The 21,463-nt window shown below is 38.7% G+C and overlaps 1 protein-coding gene across 2 annotated transcripts in view; it reads left to right on the forward strand.

Annotated features, from left to right (window-relative positions):
- The window catches only part of Ss (aryl hydrocarbon receptor spineless), a 202,071-nt gene that overhangs the window by 61,028 nt on the left and 119,580 nt on the right, over positions 1–21,463 (forward strand). For both annotated transcript variants that reach the window (XM_071783139.1, XM_071783138.1), the window contains exon 2: positions 16,816–17,006. In XM_071783139.1, the coding sequence (XP_071639240.1) occupies positions 16,816–17,006 (191 nt within the window). The remainder of the gene's footprint in view (positions 1–16,815; positions 17,007–21,463) is intronic.

Genomic DNA, 21,463 nt, shown 5'->3' on the forward strand with positions numbered 1-21,463 from the left:
GACAACCGTTGGTTCAGTGCTAAGTACTGCATGGTGATTAAAGAGCTGTGATGCGTAATAAATCACGTGTGTACGATGAATTATATATCATCCGAAGTAATTATTCCGCGTGATTATAAAGGAAGACGGAGTCGACTTAACCCCGATGTTTGTATCTCCTCTCTTTTTTTGCAGCCTGCGGAAATGAATTCCCGCGGCGAGCACTGCGTAACAAATGCGTGAAACAATTTAATGTAGTAGCGTATAGATTTAACAACTCGGCCACCTCTTAACCTCTCGACTTCACTTATCTTGCGCGTATCTTACTTTACCGTTACTTGCAGTAACCAGGCAACTTTAGGTGTCAGTGTGTAAGATTTTGATGAACGTTTATCTCTACGGATTCTTTAATTACATCAAGTCTAATTTCTATAAATAATAATATCGAAAGCGGACAACTAATTTTTATTTAATAAAGTTAAATATAATATTACAAATTAAACAAACAATGTGTTGATTGGAGGTTTGTTAAAGATTGGACTCATGATATATATACATATACGTGGAGACCCTGAATCGGTTAAATCTTAACTTAACAATAAATTAATGTTAATGGAAGCGAAGCTGAGCGAGAAGCGAGCTCGTAGACACGCGAAAAATTCCCTGGCACCGCGGGGCCAATATATAAGTGATTTAATAATTACCGAGCGCGCCGGGGCACGAATTAATGCCGTGGCTGCGACCAGCCGATACATTATTTTAATGAAACATGAACACGTGTATATAAATTACATCGCGGTGCTCGTTTTATCCACGGTGCCCTTAATGGCAGCGCGCGCGCATCCCGGTCCCGCCTGGCCCACGGTGGCCGACTGCGGGCCGAGGACTAAATTAAATGAACATCTAAATCGTCTCGAACGCGGGCTCCACAAATCTTCTGACTGCCGAAAAACCCGATGGGTGCAGAACTGCGCTCTTTCGTCTTCTCTCTCTCTCTCTCTCTCTCTCTCTCTCTCTCTCTCTCTCTCTCTCTCTCTCTCTCTCTCTCTCTCTCTCTCTCTCTCTCTCTCTCTCTCTCTTTCTCTCCGAACCGAATCCACGGATAGAGCTACTAGGCGCTAACCCCGCTCGCGATCGAACGTGTCGCCATAAATTCTCCCGATCGAAATTCGAAATTCGGTATACCGTCGTGTGATCACACGAGAAAAGGAGAGGGAATAAAAGAAGAAGAAGGAAACCTGCTGGAACGGATTTGCTAAGGTAACGCTGCACCATGTAACGTGATAGTGCAACGAGGAATTTTCATTCAAATTGCTTGTGAGTGAAAGAAACCGTTTAGCTTGTGTTTCTTTTAGTTCTTTATCATAAACGCAATTTAAATGTTATAAATTTTAATTACTATTATTAATATTTGCATGAATGAGCTTGCGCTTCAATCATGACGGTTTTTTTTCATAATTTCATTATATCATTGTTACAACAATGTTAATTCCTATATGCGATGTCATAATAATACAGATATAACTTATTTTAAAAACTTTTATGAAAGAAAATTAATCATTTTTTAAATAAGAAAAAGAGATTAAAAAAATCTTCGTAAATTTGTGCCAGTTTTTTTTATATACTTTAAAATTAATGCAGGGATTATGTTGGCGGTAAAAAATGATTTTACTAATTATACTAGAAACAATACGAATCCAAACAATTTAAATCGTTATGATTAACTAGCTAGTTGAGTGTAAGTTTCGATCGTCGAAACAGCGTAATTTTTGTTTTTGAGCCATGCACGTTGAAGTGATCAGATTTTAATGAAGATTTTACCGGCGATAGGAAATTTAGAAAAAAATCATTAACTGTTCACTGCAAACACGAAGACTATCTATTCTAAGAAGAAGTAACAAAGTCGATTCGTGCGCCCTATTTGATTGGAGATCCGCGCGACAGATTTATCGGTTTCGAGAAATCCATCAATTTTTACCGTTGAGCTTCTTCTTTTTCTTTTAGACGCCGCGCGCCGGTGAATAAATTCGCCGTCTGTTATAGATTTAGCATCTCGCATATCGATTTGCATAGATTGATGCGTATATTATATACTTATACGCATATCTGTAGAATATTTGCAAATGCATATATTCGTCCTTTGTATTTTTTAGGATTTTTTTTCTTTCGCTTCCTTTAAAATATGAATGTATACTTGCTACAGCGCGGCAGCGTGTTGAATGTAGGTAACAACGAAAACTATTTTAATGTATGCAAGTGTTCTTAGAAAATTGGATTCTTAAAACCAAATGTTTTATTTTGCGTGAACGATATTTCATATTGTTGACTTCATATTTCTCCAAATTAGATGCGAATGCAGTGATGTTAAACGAATCAGAAGAGGCTTTCTACCAATTTGCCGGAAAAGAAAGTTTGACGAACACCCATTGAATTAATGATTTTCTAAGTAATAGGTGCGTTTTTGATATCAAAATAATTAGAACGTGTAATTATATCTAACAAGCTTCAAGTTTAGCACTTTATTTCAATTTTAAATAGTTTAATTTTTCATGTGAAATTATTTAATTCGCTTTGGCTATTATACGAATGTACAATGCCAATTATTTTATCTGGAATCCGTTCTTTCTTTTAAAGCGATACAACAAAAATTACAGTCGATTATGGCTATATATGATTTAAAAATAAGATATAAATGAGCACCCGTGTAAATATGGTGCATTTTTACTCCGAGAGTTTCTATAATAGAACGATTCCAAAGCGATTACTGTTGAGAAATTATTACGTGAGAGACTATTGTTTCCTTTATAATTTTTACGTAGCAACGAGCGTCGCAGCGCCGCGATAATAATTAATATGCAATTTAATAAAATTGCATTTTATATTAAATTACAACTTCCACATTATATGCTGTCGCACGTTTGTGGCGGCGAAATCGTATTGGCGGAAATCCGTGCAAAATCGTGGTGTCGTGGCGTGGCGAGAAATAGCCGATAGAGATCAGAAGAGGGAACGTCGCCGGTGTAGGCATCGTAAACAAAGCCAGAAGGCGTGGGATGTTCAGCGAGAGAGGCCTCACGGATTCGTTAATTGTACGGAATTGAGCACCGATCTCCACGCCGTGATATCTTCGATTTCTGCAATAATCAACTCGCCGCTAGCTGCCGCTTAAATCGGCACGCTGCAGCTTTCGCGTCCCGATGGTGGATTTATCGATAAGCTGTCGTATCTAAGCGATCGCATAAAGCTGTGATTAACAGTACAGAGACGTTTAAAACGATCTGTGAATTTACAACTACTTGCGTCTTAAAAAAGCGCAATTATTAGCAAACAATTCTAAATCACTATGCTGACTTTAAACGTAACATAGATTGTTTTCTATCTCTAATGTTCGAAATATCTCTAGAAAAGAAATGTCCGAAATGTCCTGTCGAATAGAATTCTTGCTCTAAATCCATTACTGGTTTGTACCAGAGACGATTTTATTAGCATGTTATTATTGTCAATATGCATATAGTTGATCTCAGAAACTTATTAATTATAATTATATATAATTGACCAATTATATATATCTGTAAATGTATACCCGAGAAAAAAAAAAGATTTACGTGAAATTGGGGATCCGGTGATTAACGTATATAAGCGTAATAAATGTCTTGCAATTAGCATTCCATCGAGTAATGTATTCAGGTATTCGGGTGCTCTTCAACGGTTACCAAGCCCTTCTCGGGATCACTCGTCTTTTCAATAGCTGCCATCGCGGAATTTAAATCAGTGGTATCTAACGAACGGACTCGTGAACTGCATCTAAATGCAAGGGAGGCACCGTTTCAGCGATCTTCAACCTCTTCTCCCCGGCCGGCGTGTCGTGAGAAAGCGGGCAGTTTAATGAACTTCTTGCATCTCGATTGCTTTATGCATGTAATTTTTGTGTTTGGTATTTTATAAATCAGTAATTTTTTTTTTAGAAAATTGATGGAAAATTGTCGAAATAATTTGAACTCAAACTAACAATAAGTTACACAGCTATAATACAAACGTCGCTAGAATTTTATATCAAGTAGAAAAAGATGTAGAAAATATATAGATACAAGTACTGACAATCGATAAATATCGGATTATTTCGCTTTCTCTCTTCCGCGGGAATAATATTTTTGATTTTTATGAAGAAGCGCACACGGGGAGAATTACAAACCTCGTATAGTTTCCGAACACAGAGAGTGTGGGAGAAATGGGCACAGCCCAATATCTGCTAATGACTTTTTAAGTGTGCTCCAGGTAGGCGCACGGCCGTGTTCTGAAGCTGCCCTAATCTGACTTTAATTTATCCTACCGTTACCCTATCAAGAGAGAGTATCCAGTAGCCTTTCCCATTTTTTTTCTCTCACCTATCGCTCGTCTACTACGCCCTTTTTTCTTACGAAAGCGCCGTAACTCGAATGTGATTGATCACGAGAATTGCGGAGGAAAGATATACCGGAAATCGTCTTTTTTTGTCCCTCCACATCCGACCGTGATCGTCACGTAGCTTTTCTACCGACTTTTTATTTTGCAAGGTGCAATGTGCGTATACTTAAGACGTGAAATAACGTCTGATTTACGTATTTTAGTGTTTTATTAATTAATCATTGAAATCAATAATTATAATTCACTGTCACGCATTATTCTTGATTTAAACTTCTTTATTTATTTTACTTACAATGGGGATTTTTATGACAATTTTACGACGCAAGATCCATTTTGCATACGTTTTCTCGCGCATAAAACCGTGCCGAAGCATACAGCAGACGCGGTGACCCGTCTATTCTTTCGTCGCCGTCACGTCTAAAAAAAAAAGAAAAAAGCGCAACGGAAACGTATCGGACTTCCAGTTGGACGTGGAGTTTCGTAAGTATTGGCCAGAAGGAAAGAAAGTGACTTTGGCAGCGGAACAACTTTCGACATCCTGTGCCGAACAATCGGCCATATGCTGCGCCGAATGCCGGCCGAATGCCCGAAACACCCGAATTAGTGGTTTTCAGCCGCGACGTCAAACAATACGAGCTGTCCAGCGCGTCGAGAATGCAATTGCAGCCGGCGGTCGGCACGAAACTTTCGTATGCGTCAGGCTGTATTTTGTGTTCTACCACGCACACACGCATGCACGCACGCACGCACGCGCACGAATGCTCGAAACATTGTGAATGGCAATGTCTATACCGAGTTGAATAATTACGAAAAATTTGCGATGCGCAAAAATGTTCGTTTCGATTTGTGGTGCTTGAAATGTTGCGAAATTATCGTGTGCTCTCTTCCCCCGGGAAAGGATGCTGTTATACAGGGTGTTCCTGGGTTAAACGGCCAAAGAAATATGAATTTAGAATCTCGAAACAAGAAAAATTTCCCGCTCTGGAGGTCGCAAACGTTTCGTTCAAGAGACATTGACTTCTGAAATTACAGAATTAGGAATTAATAATTTCGAAATAGTTCTCGTTTTGAGATCCTAAATTCATATTTCAAGTTTTTTTTAACCCGGGAACACCCTGTATACAATATATATATATATATATATATATATATATATATATTAAGGATGTGCATAATTATTGCATATAATCTTTTATATCGTATATCAGTAAAGGTATTTATTTTAAAAATAAGTAAAGATTTTTGAACGCTCTATTATATAAAAATAAATATATTGCTTTAATTTATATTCGCACTTTATTTAAAATAATGGTTTGAATTTGATTGTACAATATCTATCTCCTTGCTATACGTCATAAATTACGCACTACGTTTTTTCTTTCTTTCTATTATATTTCAAATTATTTAAAATTGTTAATTATTTACTAATCAGTGCTCTTGGCGTTGAATATGTCTCTTGAAAAGAACATATCCTTTTAAACGAAACGTTTCCTTATCGAGCGAGAAATGAGCGAATTACTCTCGAAAAATGTGCGAGAGCGATGCGAACGTTTTTGCCGCTTGTCGTAAATTGATGCGGTGTAATTTAATGCCAAATGCGACGGATAACGAGAAGCGGATAACGAGTTGATGTATGGACGGTTCGTACCCCTGAAAATCATGTTCAGACCGGAATAATTTCTCAAGTGGCTTTGCATCGATAACGTTTAATGGATGATCACTGATCCCGTAATTTGCAAATACGAGGAATTTACATCGTTAAATCGCGCATTTATATAATCTTAAATTGTAGAACATATTCAATTTAATTAAATATATTTTATTTAATTCAAAAACTATATGGGCATATTTTTTTAGAGAAAAACCAGTCGCAAATTGATCACGGAGTCGTTAAATGGATGCAGGTATCGAGTTCCTATCTAAATTATTAAATTTCTTGATATGCTCTACATTGGTTGTTTGGATAAATTCTTCTCAATTGCGTTTCCCAGAGATCTCAATTAACGTTATATTTATCGAAAGCAATAAAATTCTCGATGGACAGCCCGACCCGCGGCGTCGCGTCGCGTCGCTCCAAATTCGCGCGTCGATCACCCCGAAGTGCGATGCCCCACGATAGAATGTCGCGGCTCCTATATATACTCAATTAGTTCCGGCACCGCGGAATCGCATCATCCCGATAACGCGCTAGCGCTGGCATAATAATTCCGTTTGTCACGCTAGTTACGCGCTCTACATAGCGTCGTGCGAGAGATCGCACGCGCATCGCAGGCGCGCAACCCACGATGCCGCATAAGGCTGCCGCATTAGGATGAGGGGAGGCTCGGACGTCGCGACGCAGCGCGTCTTTTTCTCCGCAATGGAGAGCGGAACTTTGGTCGGGATGGCGGTATAAATAAAAATTTGACATCTACTTTAGTGCATAGTTATATACATATTTGTTGGCACAATGTAAAATATTTTCAATGTTTGTCTCTCCGTATTTATCCCCCAAAGAAAAGCGATGGCAGTTAAATTGAAAAAAAAAAACAGTTGAATTTATACACTGAATAGTTTTATACACCCTTTAGAGTCCCAGAAAAGATGATTATGAGAATTACGATGAATTATCATTGTTACTTTATTTTCGTAATTATTTATTTTAAACTGCTGTAAAAGATATTTGAAAATATTACTATTATCTTTTTAAAATAAACGAGATTACTATAAAAATTATGATCGCAACAACCATAGTCAATATCTGCAGTAAATCGCAGGAAGTAAAGACAACGAGGAAGAAAATGTTGAATATCTTACAATTAGTATCTTAGATTAGACATAAGTATACAAATAGCGAGTCGACTTCATGCAGGATTGATCTTCATTTGCATCAGGAACGTAGAATTTTATATCCTATTAAGGCTTAATCGGCAGGATCTTCTCCAGCGCGACCAACAACCCGCGCCTCACATATAATGGCGTACGATCCGTGGCATAATCGGCATATTATACGCGATATTCCCGGGCGCGCGTGATATTAACGGGAGCGTAAAGTATCTCGTTCTCTCGTTACACGTGCGCCGCATTAGACACGTTAGCACGTATAGGAAGACGTATAGATGTTGCATGCTATTATACGTGGTAAGCGCCGCCGGAAGAGCCGTCCCGAACCAGAGCGTCGCGGAAGAACTTCTCCTCCGCTTCCTAAAAGTTAATTATTATAATCGCCGCGGTTGTGCGAAATTAATTGCGCCGGCTGAGCGGACGGAGATGTGACCGGTGATCTCCCCGACGATGTTACACAACCTGTTTTGGCCAAGTCGAGCGCTGTTCGCAAGATGGATGATTGTGTGACGTGTGATAAGACAGAAATGCAATATTAATTCCGTTTTGAATAATCTTATAACTTGAATTTATTGAAATATGCATGAAAATTGAAAAACGAGCGCATCTGACAGACAGTATTTCTATTATTAAAAATATTTGACGGTCATTTTATGTATAAACGAATTATGATCGGTTAATATTTTAAATTTATATTGTGTTAATTTGTATGATATTTTCGAGCAATTATCTGCCTCGGCAACGAGTAATTTTTCATCGCGCAATAATGTTTCGCCTGCAATTAGAATGCCGGCAAATGGATACTTATGACGTTATTAATTTCGGAGTTTGCGAATTTTTCGCGATGAAATGTATACGCGTGAAATAAACCTCCGCGGAATAATTTGCGTTATGTGGACTGGAAACGGGATCTGCGCTGCTAACGATACGTGGAATGCGTTTTCACGCACCACGCATGGTTGACCCGCGAGAAATGATTTTGCGGAGCTAGGTAAATAGCAATTTTCGCAATTTATTAAGAGTACTCGTTACTCATTAGCAGGCCCATCCTCTCTCTCACATAGTTAGTTATACGTGCCTACTCTTTTTATTCGCGAAACGCGAGAAACTCTTAAGTAGCCTTACCTTATTTGTGTGAAGTAAGGAAGGAAGTAAACAGTTTTCCAGAGAAAAATAATAATAACGCGTGAATTTTCAGGAGTTAGTTTTTACACTTTTTGAAATCCTCGAATTAATTTATAAATTAACATGAATATAATAGACAGCTTTTTTGGATATATCGTGCGATGAAACTATTATATTTAATATTTATATATTTTATTTGAATTTTCGCATAATTGTTACAGAAATAGTATTCATATTTATAAGAGAAATGTGAAATTTCGAAAAATAATGTCTATATTAGTATGTTCAAATAATAAGGTGTACTTTATTTGCATATAATTGATTTTTAATACAGGATTAATGTCAACTTTGCTCGCAGATAGCACATCGCGATATGATAACGAGGATATGTTTTTTTCGACATTCTTTTGCCCCCTGTGGCGTGATGAAGGATACTTACATGGCAGCGGTAATTTATAGCGGTTGCTCGTAATTTTTATTTTCCAGCGGGGTTAAGCGTTTTTACCGTAATGTGCAGTGTTTTTCTTAAACGGGTTCAACGCGGCATAGTTGAACGCTGGGAGAATCTTTCCGAACCGGGTAAACGGATGCAGCTGTGTATATTCAACGTATTGTTACCGGCCTCCAGATCGCGCTGGAGATAGTCGCTTATTAGATTCAATGCCCCGTCTCATCGCGTTGGATCTGTCAGTTACGGACCGTTAAATGGCTGTCGTAATAGGCCGCGACAATTGTGTTACGGTATTCACGCGTGTCGCTCGCTTTTACGACAGTTTTAGACAAGGAATAGGTACTCACTCGCGATTTGTCGCTCCGGTGGAACGACACAAGTAACGACACGAAAATTTAACATCAATAAATATCTATATACAATTTTTCTATAAAAATTTGTTCTGGAGAAATAAATTCGAAAAAAATAATAGGAAACTTATTACCTGAGGCATTATTTAGTACTTATCGCCATCAGGATCAATATTGTGTAATAGCTTTGCCTTTTGATTTTTTTTGTAAAGAATTGACATATCTAATAGTAAAAATGTGAATAAAAATACATTTTGAAGTTGGAATGCATACGATAACTTCTGAGGCCCTATTTATTATTACGTGAATATGCAATCGGATATTTTTTTTAGACGATGGGGACAGTCGGCGGCGCGTGTCACTTCCGGTGGAACGAAATTTTCACTTTTCCATTAAAATGTAATTATCGCGAACGGACGCCTGAAAAGCACCTGAGCCATTATCCACGGTAAAGCAAGTCATAATTTTTCGGCCACGTGACCGATACCTAACGATATCGTCCCGCGGGATCTGATTCGATAAAATCGGTTCTCCGTCTCTCTCACGGAATACGAAAAGCCGGTGACGCGTAAAATGTAATTAACTGCGATGGAGACATTTCAGCATGCATAATTTATTTTAGATTAATCAATAAACACACACGCGAAGAGCTTCTTGCTCTTTTCGTCCGTATGCTAATTTAAGATTATAATATCGATAAAATATTTAATCATGATTTGAGCCCTAGAATACTATTAACTTTACATAAAATGTTTCGAAGATGACGATATCATCAAGGAATAACTATTATAATTCCAACAATTTACTACATTATAGCTTAAAACTATATATACAAATTATAATAAAACCTATTATAGCATTACTTTCCCTTGGAAAACTATAATAATACAATTCTTATGTGCGTCATTCGAGGCCTCGTCTATTATTCATTGGTAGACTATATGTGATTATCTCAATGACAGAGCGCCTTTTTTTCTCTCGCCTAAATTAAGTACTCGATGCACTAATCGTATACAGGGTATACAGGCCAACTAGCCGCGAACGCGCTATTCTATTTACAATCCATCTTTCGGCAACGACAGACACAACGTGCTCCATTTTAGCTGCCATCGCCTCTCTCTCGCGTGAGAAGGGATCGGTCCAAGGTCGAAGCCGAGCACTCCCGCAGGTAGGCTTTTTCCCTCCACCCTTCTCGCGCTCTCTTTGAGGGGTATATATCACCCTCGCGTACGCGGCTATCGGGGTGACCATCCCTCCCGTGGTGGTGGGAGCTTCCATTGCTACCCCATGCTGTCTGCCACCCCGGAACTCGACCGGCGGTGTATCTACCCTCGAAAATCCATAGTGGACCCACCCTCGATAGCGCCTGCGCATCTCCTGGTTTCGTTCCAACGACCAACCCCTCGTTCTTGCCCTCGGCGTGGAATAGCGTCGGCGAATACACATAAGCAAATGCAGCTAATAATACTACATCATTGTGACTGTAACATGTATTGAATATATCTCGAAGAGATATATATACGAGGATAATTGAAAAATTAGGTATACGAAAAGATAGTTCAATAGATTAAGAGATCAACTAATGAAAGTAAAAGAGATAAATAGATAGAAGAGAGAAGAATAAGTGTACATAACGTGATTATCTACTTATTTTAAAATGTCAAGAATAAGTTTTGTTTTTTTCTTCAATCTTTCTGTACAGGTGTTTAAATTTCGGCGATAGAAAAATTAAATAAATGAGAAATTTTATAGAGAGTTTTCTAAATATTTCCTCTCAGTGCAGCTGACATCTTTTTTTCTCTCGATTGTTCTCTCCGCGTGATTTTATTTGGTCTCTTTAAAAGATTATATCAACCTATCATAGTCCCGAGTCATCGGCCATTCTTTGTCCACTCGTCTTCCGCTTTTCGCGCGCGCGCGGGCGCGCGCACAGAGGATGGCAGTGCACAAAACAGGCTTTAATGCGAGCACCGAGGCAACCTTGACTGGGATTTACCCGCCTGATGGATTCGAGGATGGCGTGCGGTGAGAGCTTCCGACCGTCTGAACGCGCCACCTTGTAACTCATGTTATTTAATTCTAATCAGTCAGTCGTTTACGGAATTAGTCGACGAGAGAATGCGACTAATTTATAATTCCTAATCGAACAATCGGGCACTCATTACGTTTTTTGGCACTTGCAAATACTCAGGAAAATTATCATCTAGCTTATTTTTATCTAATTATTATATATACGCATTATTTTTTTATCAAAGATTTTAATTTAATTTTACGTAAATTACAATGACAAATCGAAACCATCAAGTCTATTTAAATCGTGAAAAATTTTAATGCAAATATAAATAAATAATAACGCCTTAAAAATATGGAGAATTTTAAATAAATCTCTAATTATGTTGATCAAATATAACTTGCATTGCTTTTCACGACATTCGCTTTTCCTCTTGGATTCGCAAAAAAAAAACGCATTCAGTTCGAATATAACACTGGAATGCGTTTTTGCCGGCACGAAGTCCCTCGCGCGATTTTCTTCGAAAAGTCGGTGAACCTGTCTCTCCAGGAAAACGTCATTGAAAATTACCCTGGCGGTGATCCAGGATGAAAATTGCCGGGAGACCTTTCCCTTAACGACCGCGGCAACATTGCCCTGCCATTAAGCGGAGTCTGAAGTATACACAGTATGTTTCGAGTGCGTTACAGTGTCACGGTTCGCGGAGTCGATACGCATCTACGCAACTGGTCTAATGCTCCAAATGCATTATGCGCGTGGATTATCGGGAGGGGGGGGGACGCGCGAGGACTTGACACGTTATCACCTGGCCTACCTCTGGCCTGGTCAAAATCATGCGTCACCTCGACAGCTCGATCGAAATAATCGATAAGCGCTCAAGATGAAATAATCGAGCCGTTATTCTCTTATACGTTTCATGCCACGTGTCTGGCGCTAAATGCAACGACCGAACTTCAAGTTTTGTTCGGATCCGTCCCGTTGAAGCGTTCACTTCACTCGCGTGAGGTATACGTATGAAAATAAAATGATACACCGAATCGAAATTCATGTTTCAAAGGGGTGGATTTACTCCGTTCTCGATATAAGTTAGCAAGTACGAAACGTAGAACAAATTTCTGCTGCAAACAGCAACGATGAATAAATATCAATAATAAGTGAAACAGGGTTGATTTAGATATACAATTAATGAGAGAAAATGCCATTCACGGTCCGGACTGGATTTCGCGGTAGCTTAATTAATTATAATAATCTGTGTAAACGGCATTTTTTTCTTAAGTAACTGAATAAGCGATCAATTGCATAACGGCGTGTATTCTTCAGGCAGGACGCGTGTCGCAGTGTTCCTTCGGATCTATAATTTTTTTATCCATCTGTCATTGAGGTATAGTTACCGTGCACCTACAGATAATGGCATAGCGTCAGACCTCGTTTGTATTTCTGAGGTGGCTATTCTGAAGATCGTACACACGGTTATGGTACGTCCATGGTTATACCATACGCAGTTATAAGTTCGCACGATTTTTCACTTTTATAAACGCTTTCTATAGAATGTATACATGCGTAAGTATAAGCTTTGCGTTATGCAAGACTGGTCGAGTCGCGTTAGGTACTTTCATGTCACTTCGATAATCTTGAATAATCTCGACACTAATGATGCAATTAGAACGCTTGCATCTAATTAGCTAAATCTGCATACAGATAATACGTAAAAATATGTGTATAAATTTATTTTGTTTAGTCTTTTTATTGTTTATAAAAGTATAACGGAGTAAACGATTATTTCTTGGTGCCCGAAGAATAGCATAACATAATAGCCATTTTGTATTACTTATATAATTCAAAATTAAAATTGGTTAAGAATTCCGCGTCGCTTTTCTTTCTAATTCCTAATTTTCAGTTATATAGGTAATGAGATTCAGAAATTAAATTTGTGAAAGAAATTATATTTTAATTAACAAAGAATCACAATTTTTCATGTATCTTACAATATTCTTTAACCGATGATTCACAAAATGTAATTTTTGGAGAATAAAAATACTATTATTATCCTCGAAGCCGCGAATCTTCGAAAATGGTAAGCGCAGCGTACGCCCTGAAAAAGCGATGTTAATTAAAATGCTTAGGGGTTAGAAAGCGTGATGAATGGGATTGTCGGCCATATACCGCGCGACAAGCGGCCGCGCCAAGAAGCACTCTATTAATTATTAGACGACACCAAATCCATTATCCGGGATGAGGAGTGACGGAGGTCCGCGAGGAATAATCCTATTCGAATGCTATTAGTGTTTCACACCGGACGTTCATTTTCCTACCTCCTCACCCTCCTCACCATCCTCCTCCTCCTCCTCCTCCTCCTCGATAAAACAAAGCTAATTACTGGTCCCGTGAACGGGGCAGGCGCGGCACCACGGCTGCGTAGGTCCGGTGTTAACCCTACGTCCCCTTCGTCGGGTCCATTGGACCCACATGCTTCTAAAAATGAACTTACAGGCGGCTTCGGAACTGCTCTTTCAAGCACAGATATTAGAGCATAGAATAAGAGGAATGGGGTATTGATATGGTTATAAAATTATAAAATATTGAAATTTATAGAATTTATTCTGAATTTCTTTCAGCCAATGCTATTATAAAATTCTAAATATTAATAACACTTACTTAATCATGCAATAAAACTACATTTATTTTCAAGCTATAATTAAAAATTCTCAATGAATTTATGAATAGAACTTATTTTTGACGAGTCCATCTTGATATCAAATGTATGTCTCTTTCGAGGAATAAAAAGAAATTCTCGGTATTTTCTCGACCTGTTAGAGTCTGTTAGGGTATAAGATAATTTCTCTACTTGAGGCGATCTATACTGATCGCGGGCGATTTAATATCGTATACGTTGACGATATACTGCTTACATATGGTTAAATGATCAATTTGAGTATCAACACCTCGTTATTCTCTAATATCTTAATATTATAATATATTCTTTTTTACAGTGAAGTTTATAGCGTCATTATTGAAATTATTACGCTTTTTAAAGATTCTATCTATTTAAAATTTAACGGTAAAAAATGTATAAAAATGTTACAAAAACGTGAAAATAACGTAATATAAAGAAAAATTATATTTTTATAAAATTATTTGTTATTGCGAGAATTATACGTAGGTATATGTATGTTTATCAAACCTAATATCTGAAATAGATATAAAACTTATACGTTTTAAAATCCTTTTTTAAATAAATAAATAAATTAATTATTAATAATTTTACTAAAAATAATTTCTGGAATTCGAAATTTTCTCATAACATGTTTTTGTATTTACTTATACACTGGACTTCTCTCGCGAGCAGAATGTATAGCGTAACATAAGATACATGGATGCAAAAGTCGGGAAACAAGAGACGTCAGTCTCAAGGCGTCTCTAGGAGCGGCAGAGCTCACAGTGACATCTCATTAACACTATTTTCTTAATAACCCGCGATAAGAACTGGTCCTGCCCGCGAACCATTCCGACGTGTCCATTTCGTTTTCTTTTTATTTTTTTTGCGCAGCCTTGGCGAGCTCCTTGGGGGCAGCGCAAGTAAAGGCCGCGCAAAGGCCGTACAAAGGCTGTTAAATATATGTATATACCGTGTAAGAATAATAATTATTCCTAAGTATAGGCCTGCGCGAGAATGGCCATCGCGCGGCAGCGCGGTGTCTTTGACGGGGTATTCGAGAGTATTCCATACTCGTCTCGTAACGTCATGGTCGCCGTTTCCCATGGCGAGCGCTTCAATTAAACAAACAGTTCGGAGCCAGATGCGTAAAATTTGATTTTACATATTAATTCCATGGATAGTCAATGGCGCCGTCGGAGAATCCACAAAAGTCACGTCGTTAACGATGTGACTTACGGTGCATTAAGCGTAGCGAGAGTATTGGGTCATGCGGCTAAAAAAGAAAAGAAAATATTCGTGACCGAAAATAAAAATCGAAACTTTTGTTTTGGAACAAAGGAACTTAAAATTATAGAGTGCCCTACGTTTTTATAGGGAGAATCATCACATGGATTCGCGACTTCGTTTTTTACGGCTTAATTAAGATTACAACTTCCAATAAGGCATTTAACTTTGGACGTAAAATTTTTACAATTGAGGATTTGGGTTCTGATATACAATATCTTCTGTGTATTAAAGTCACACATTATTGTTAACTCTGGAGTGTGCTCTCCGAGTTGCAATGTTAATTTCGTAAGCATTTCATTGTGATGAGATTCCATGTCATGTTAACTGTTACGATGCACGCCAATGGCTTCCATATTCATAGCGAGCGTTTTAATTAAGCAGACAGCGCGTTGCTTAAAAATGAAGTTTGCATATTAATTTTTCAAATTGCGGCATCACTTCTCCCCATTTTTCCCATTAGTATGCGTATTTTAAAAAGTTATAAGATTTGAAACTTTTTAACACTTTAAATTCTAAAAGGTCGTTTTGTTAATTAACGAAATATCTCATAAATAAAAAATAATCTAACTTTGCTCACGATAAATAACTTCTCATGTATCTTGCGTTGTATAAATTTATTCCTCTTGCAAACAAGAAAAGATAACATTCTTATACTTTTGAAGATCAATATAGTTTGCTTCTCAAGCGCGATATTTGACGAATTATATATTTCTATAAAATGTTTACGTCAACGTTGGCTAATCGGGCCATCATGTGGTAGCCGTACCTGTCAGTTACCACTGTCATAACTACTAAATAACTCGCACAACTTACACCGAATCGAATGGCCCCGCTTGCCGGCGCGGCGTAAATACTTCAAGTTACGAGCCTGGCATGCGTTAAGACACCCTCTTCGCCTAAAGACACTCCGAATTGGCGAAGTCAAAGGCGCATACGTGTCGGCAGGGTGTCAATCAGTCCGGCTGGCACACCGGCAACTTTTAATTATCGAAATCCCGCGGGACACGGCCCGCCTGTTGTTAACGATTCGCGAAGCGCGCACGCTGATTCCAGTAATGAAGAGTAAAATGTAAATCCGCGTATACACATAACGGTCGGCGTGCCGCCGCGTTCCTCCGCGAATTGATTATTAAAGTTAATCCCCTAGTCATGGAACTCGGAACAAAAGCCCGCTGGTTATTGAACCCCTCATCGCCACGGACCAGCAAGATCGTTGATTGCCGAGCGTTGCAACAGCTTTATTTTTAGCAGGCTGCAACGAGCTGCAACTTCTGGACACTTAGAGCGGCGCTCCGCTGCATTTTTATTTGCAATCTCCGCTGAACGGCATTTCTCGTGAAAACTGATTATACTTTACAGAAGTATATTCGAAGTCGATCTTTTTTAGTTGTTTTCTTCACTCTGCAGTTCTAAGTTCTTTTGCTCCGAAATGAGCACTTCGATTTTTAATACATTGTCAATTTAAGTTATTTATGCAATATACACTTGAAGAGATCTTTAAATAATTTTTGACTAATTATAAGCTTTAAAACTTTAGTTAAAGACTAATACAAGATTATTCCAAGTATATTGTTATTTATTTAATCTCCAAAATCTTTTCTATTTTTAACATATAACATTTGTCAAAGAAAATGTCTCTAAAATACCTAATTTCTCTCGCTCTCTCTTTTCTTTCACTTTATCAAAATTTATATACATATTACATAAGGATGTATTTGTCTCATTGCAGCTTAAAACCACCACAGAAAGACGGGGTAACAAAGTCGAATCCCAGCAAGCGGCATCGAGAGCGATTAAATGCCGAACTTGATACGCTGGCATCATTACTTCCTTTCGAGCAAAATATCCTCAGTAAGCTGGATCGACTGAGTATCCTCAGACTCAGCGTAAGCTACCTCCGCACCAAGAGCTACTTTCAAGGTAAGTATTCAGAGTTACGTCGCACGTGTATTATCGCAATTCATCGCGTATATGTCGCGTATCTAAGTTTTCCCCAAGTACATAGTGTGTACGTACAATTCTCATAATTATAAAATGTACAACGCACATCCACAGGAATTAAATCCAATTTAAATTAAATAATTATATTGTTCTAAGTCATTTGACGATTTGTGTTCAAGAAACATATTACGCGCATTGGTTAATTATTAGTTATACGCTGTAACAATTATGTTAAATCTACCTGAAGCTGGTAATAGATTATTTCAATTTATTAATTAATTATCACCACCTGTGCATAAATGATAGCTGAAATACGTAGAATTTGGACAAATATCTTATAGCTATGAGCCCCCATTACAATACAATCCATGATCTTTTGCCAGCACGCGAGATACTCGTTACATTTTCAAGACAATATGATCCGGAAACAATGCGCGGTCCATAAACTTGCCCATCATTCTTTTGTAATCCATTGACCATTGATAGCTTAATATCAAAATCATGTTTTGTTATACATTGCACGGGAATAAGTATCGAAATTAGATCTTTTATTCGAATGCAAAAAATAGTCTTTAAATTATCAAGTACAATTTTATCCGCGTAATAAGAATTTACAGAGAAAAGTATAAATTAAAATATAAATTAAAAGTATTTTAAGTATTAATTGAATCTGTATGGCTGAAATACTACTGCTAAAAATGAATGTATTTAAATAAATAAAATAACGAGATACATTATATGATAGTCAATTCTAGTTCATATTTAAGAATCTTTTGAGACGAAGAGATTTTTTTATTATATTTTGTGTCCAAAGAGAGAAAAATAACTGATTCCCGTGAGTAATATACGCTTCCGTGAGTAATATGTTCGGCTGCAATGCAGAAATTATGCAACTTGAGCGAGAGAACGCCTTCCTGCACCACGGGTGTGCAATCTCATCTGCAATCGCAATCAGGTAGGGCCAATCGAAGAATCACCGCGGAATAATGGTAGACGCTCTCTCGTCTTCTTCCTCTACCATTATCCGCCACCGTGCTTTCGTCCCTTGTTTCCAATCTCGCGACGAGCAAAGTGACTCCTGCGCCAACGCGAAATCGAGCTCTTTGATTTTACGTCGGAGTTACCAGGATAGGAAAAAAAGAATAAGATTGTCTTCGCATCCACTTCTCACTTTCTTTGGCGTTAAGAGGAGTCGCATTAGTACCATTTAAAGCGTATCTCCGTCAGTTAATGGAAAAGGATTATTTATTCTGTAAACTTCTTAATACAATGATACGAGATTTTAGAGATGATACGTTCGCTTTGCATGTCTCTTTATAATAATTAGTTTAAATAATTGTTAACGTTATAGTATAAATGCTAGACATTTTTTGTACGAAAGTACAATGACTATCATGCAATAAGTTCAAGGTATGATTCTCTTATAAAATTTATTTAAATCAATCAATAATATCAAGATGTATTTAAAGTAAACATAGCGAATGGATTTATATTACTATTCTTTCAAATTCTTGATCACAATCTCTACTTTTCGATGCCATCGTTCTTAATCATCATACTTTATATTCAAATGGGACAACCATTTGACTTTTATAAAAAGTAATTCCTATTTCTAGAATATTTATATAATTTATTGAAATTAAAATTTTGGTTCTTTTTTCCAAAATCTATGAATGCAGGATGTAAATAGTATATTGTACAACTAGTGGGAAAAGTGGTCGATTCTGAAAGTGTGAAGTTGGTCGCACGAGCGAAGCGAGTTTTTCGGGCCGCTTTTCGCGCTTGTTTTACAATTTCATTTCTCCACTAGTTGAGAAATGGCTCTATTTTTCAACTAGTGGAGAAATGGATCGTTTTGCTCATGCACTCAAAACAAGCGCGAAAAACGGCCCATTTCACGCTCGCGTTAGGAAAACATTTTTATCGAAGGTCTGGCATTTTTTTAAATAGTTACTCACGAATTCTATCAAAAAATATGATTGATACTAACGATAAAAAAAATAACTATCAATTTTTATGCAAGAAAACATGATATTAATACTAATATAGTATTGAACCGTTATTTGTTATACTTAATTGCCACAATTCTTCTTGCTTCGTATCCAAAAATTCTTTAATTCTTCGGGGAAAAGCCAGAGCTTTTGATTCTGTAAATAGGGTCAATTAACTAGACGTATGACTGTCGCGCTAAATGCCACTACGCGACGGCGTTTCCTTCGAAAGAGAGAGCGGCAAACGCAGGAGGAACGGGTGGGAAAGAGTCCATTAGCGGAAGAGGTGGGCATCACACGGCGCGGTCGATGGTCGGGAACGGCCCGGCCGGGCCGATCCCCGTCTTCCGAGTGAGCGTGATGGAGGAAGCGAGAGATGGCAAATGTACCAGGGCGCAATAGCGTATGCAAGGTAATGCACGGGCACGAATCCGGATTGAACGCGCGGAGGAGGACGCCTCCTTCTCCGTGATGCTGGTACGTCCGTTTGTGTACGTGCGTTACTTGCTGCCGGTTACCTCCGCTCCGCGCGATATCGCGGATCTCGCAGTATATCACCGGGGGCCCGCGCGCGCGAGGGTTGCGGCCCGGGCCCTTCTACTTAGCGCTCTTGTTGCTGCCCGTTGCTGCCGCTTGCGTTGCTATGCTGGTCATTGCTGCTGCTGCTGCTGCTGCTGCTGCGATACCGCAGAACCAGACTCGCACGCGCGCGAAAGACGCAGCGACCTAACCCGCAGCGCATTGTTCACACCGTTTTAATAGGTATTCATTGTCGAGGCTCGGATCTCTTCGCGCCGAGGGGACTCCCAACTGAGCACCCCGATCTGTTCCGATATCTGGGAGTTCTCGTGCCCATAAGGTCCTCCTTCGTCACTCCCCGCCTCGCCGCTTTCGCGGAATTCAAGATATGCATGCTTAGAGTTTTGGATTTTGTCTTCTTTTGTGTGAAATGGAGTATCATAACTGACTTATGACGATAATTAAGAAGAAACTAACAATAAGTTAAAGGAAATCAAGATAGAAATAATATATATCTCGGACTGCTTAGCAATATTAATTACGTTATTTATTAATTATCATCGTTCATCTATCTCGTTTGTCTTCTATTTCTAGTGGATTTAAAACTAACTAATTGACATTATGGAGAATACAATTTTGATACTCTTATCAATTCTATACTGATTCTCTTAGCTTTGTTTTAGAGATATATAAATATCGTAACGTTAATTAAAGGAACTGTGTAGAAGCATTACTAGAATCGCACTGTCGTTTCCATTCTCGATCATTTCTCTTAGCTTTCCCGTCCGTTATCGATTGGACGGGATCCAATTTCCGGAAAGTTATCGACGCCAACGACTTCCGTCCCGCAGAAACGGGCTCCTCTGATTAAAGAAACTCCATTCGCGCCTTGGCGAGCGTTGCAGCTGTTAACAAGATTAACAGCTTCGCGTTCGATCGGCAACATTAATTCAGAGTAACACGGGTAGTAGACCCGTGAGGAATCCCCCCCTCCCTCCCCTTGCCCCCGCCTTTTGCTCTCCGCGAGCGCTATGTAAATTAATTAGGGCCCTCGGTAACCGCGCTGATTTTTCAAGTAGGCACGTGGTGCGTGCCTCCTTCGCCTCGAGATAGAAAGAAACGGAGGGAAAAGAAGGAGAGACGAGAAGGGAGAGAAGTGAAAGAAATGGAAGAAGAAGAAGAACAAGGTGGCGAAGTCCGGGCCCCGGAGGTGAATTCGCCGGGCGTTGAAGAGGCGGTAGTGTGCGATAGTCCCTCTGCGCCTCGGATACCTTCTGGGGCTCCAGATAGCAGATCTACCCCAGAGGCTGTGTGCCTCCCTCGCGCCTTTCTCACACTTCCGAGGCACTCTCTTTCCTCACACCCTCGCTCGCACTACCGGTCGCAGAAGAGAATCGCGGCAATTAACCTACGCCACTTAGTCTTATTATTGGTAGGCCTCTCCCATCTCCCTCTTCTCCTTACCCCTGCTATGCGCGTCGTCCTTGATTCTTCTTCTCGCTGCTCTCCGCACCAACATCGGTTTCGAGCCGCGCTTCCGGCGCAATCCTGCACGCGTCCCCTACGTCAGAATGCAATCTCGCGGAGGAAGTCGTTTCTTTTTCGTATAGAGAAAATCTGCCGCTGTTAATTTTTCTCAGCACTGCTATTTTTCTCTTCAACAAGTTTCTTCAATTTCAAGCGAAATACATATCTGACACTCGCTGGACGATATATGAGATTTGTAATTAAGAGAAGTAATACATTATTTTTATAATTCTCTCTCACATATACTTATATACACAATATACTATATAATATTTTACCTTGATTTTTTAAAAATAGGTAAGTATTAAGTACAAATTTTATTGCAATGTTAGTATTTGATAACTTGACTACATGGTAGACAAATTTGACTATTATTTGTAAATTATAAAATCCTTTGTT

Source organism: Temnothorax longispinosus, chromosome 7 (assembly GCF_030848805.1).
Source record: "Temnothorax longispinosus isolate EJ_2023e chromosome 7, Tlon_JGU_v1, whole genome shotgun sequence".
NCBI lineage: Eukaryota > Metazoa > Arthropoda > Insecta > Hymenoptera > Formicidae > Temnothorax > Temnothorax longispinosus.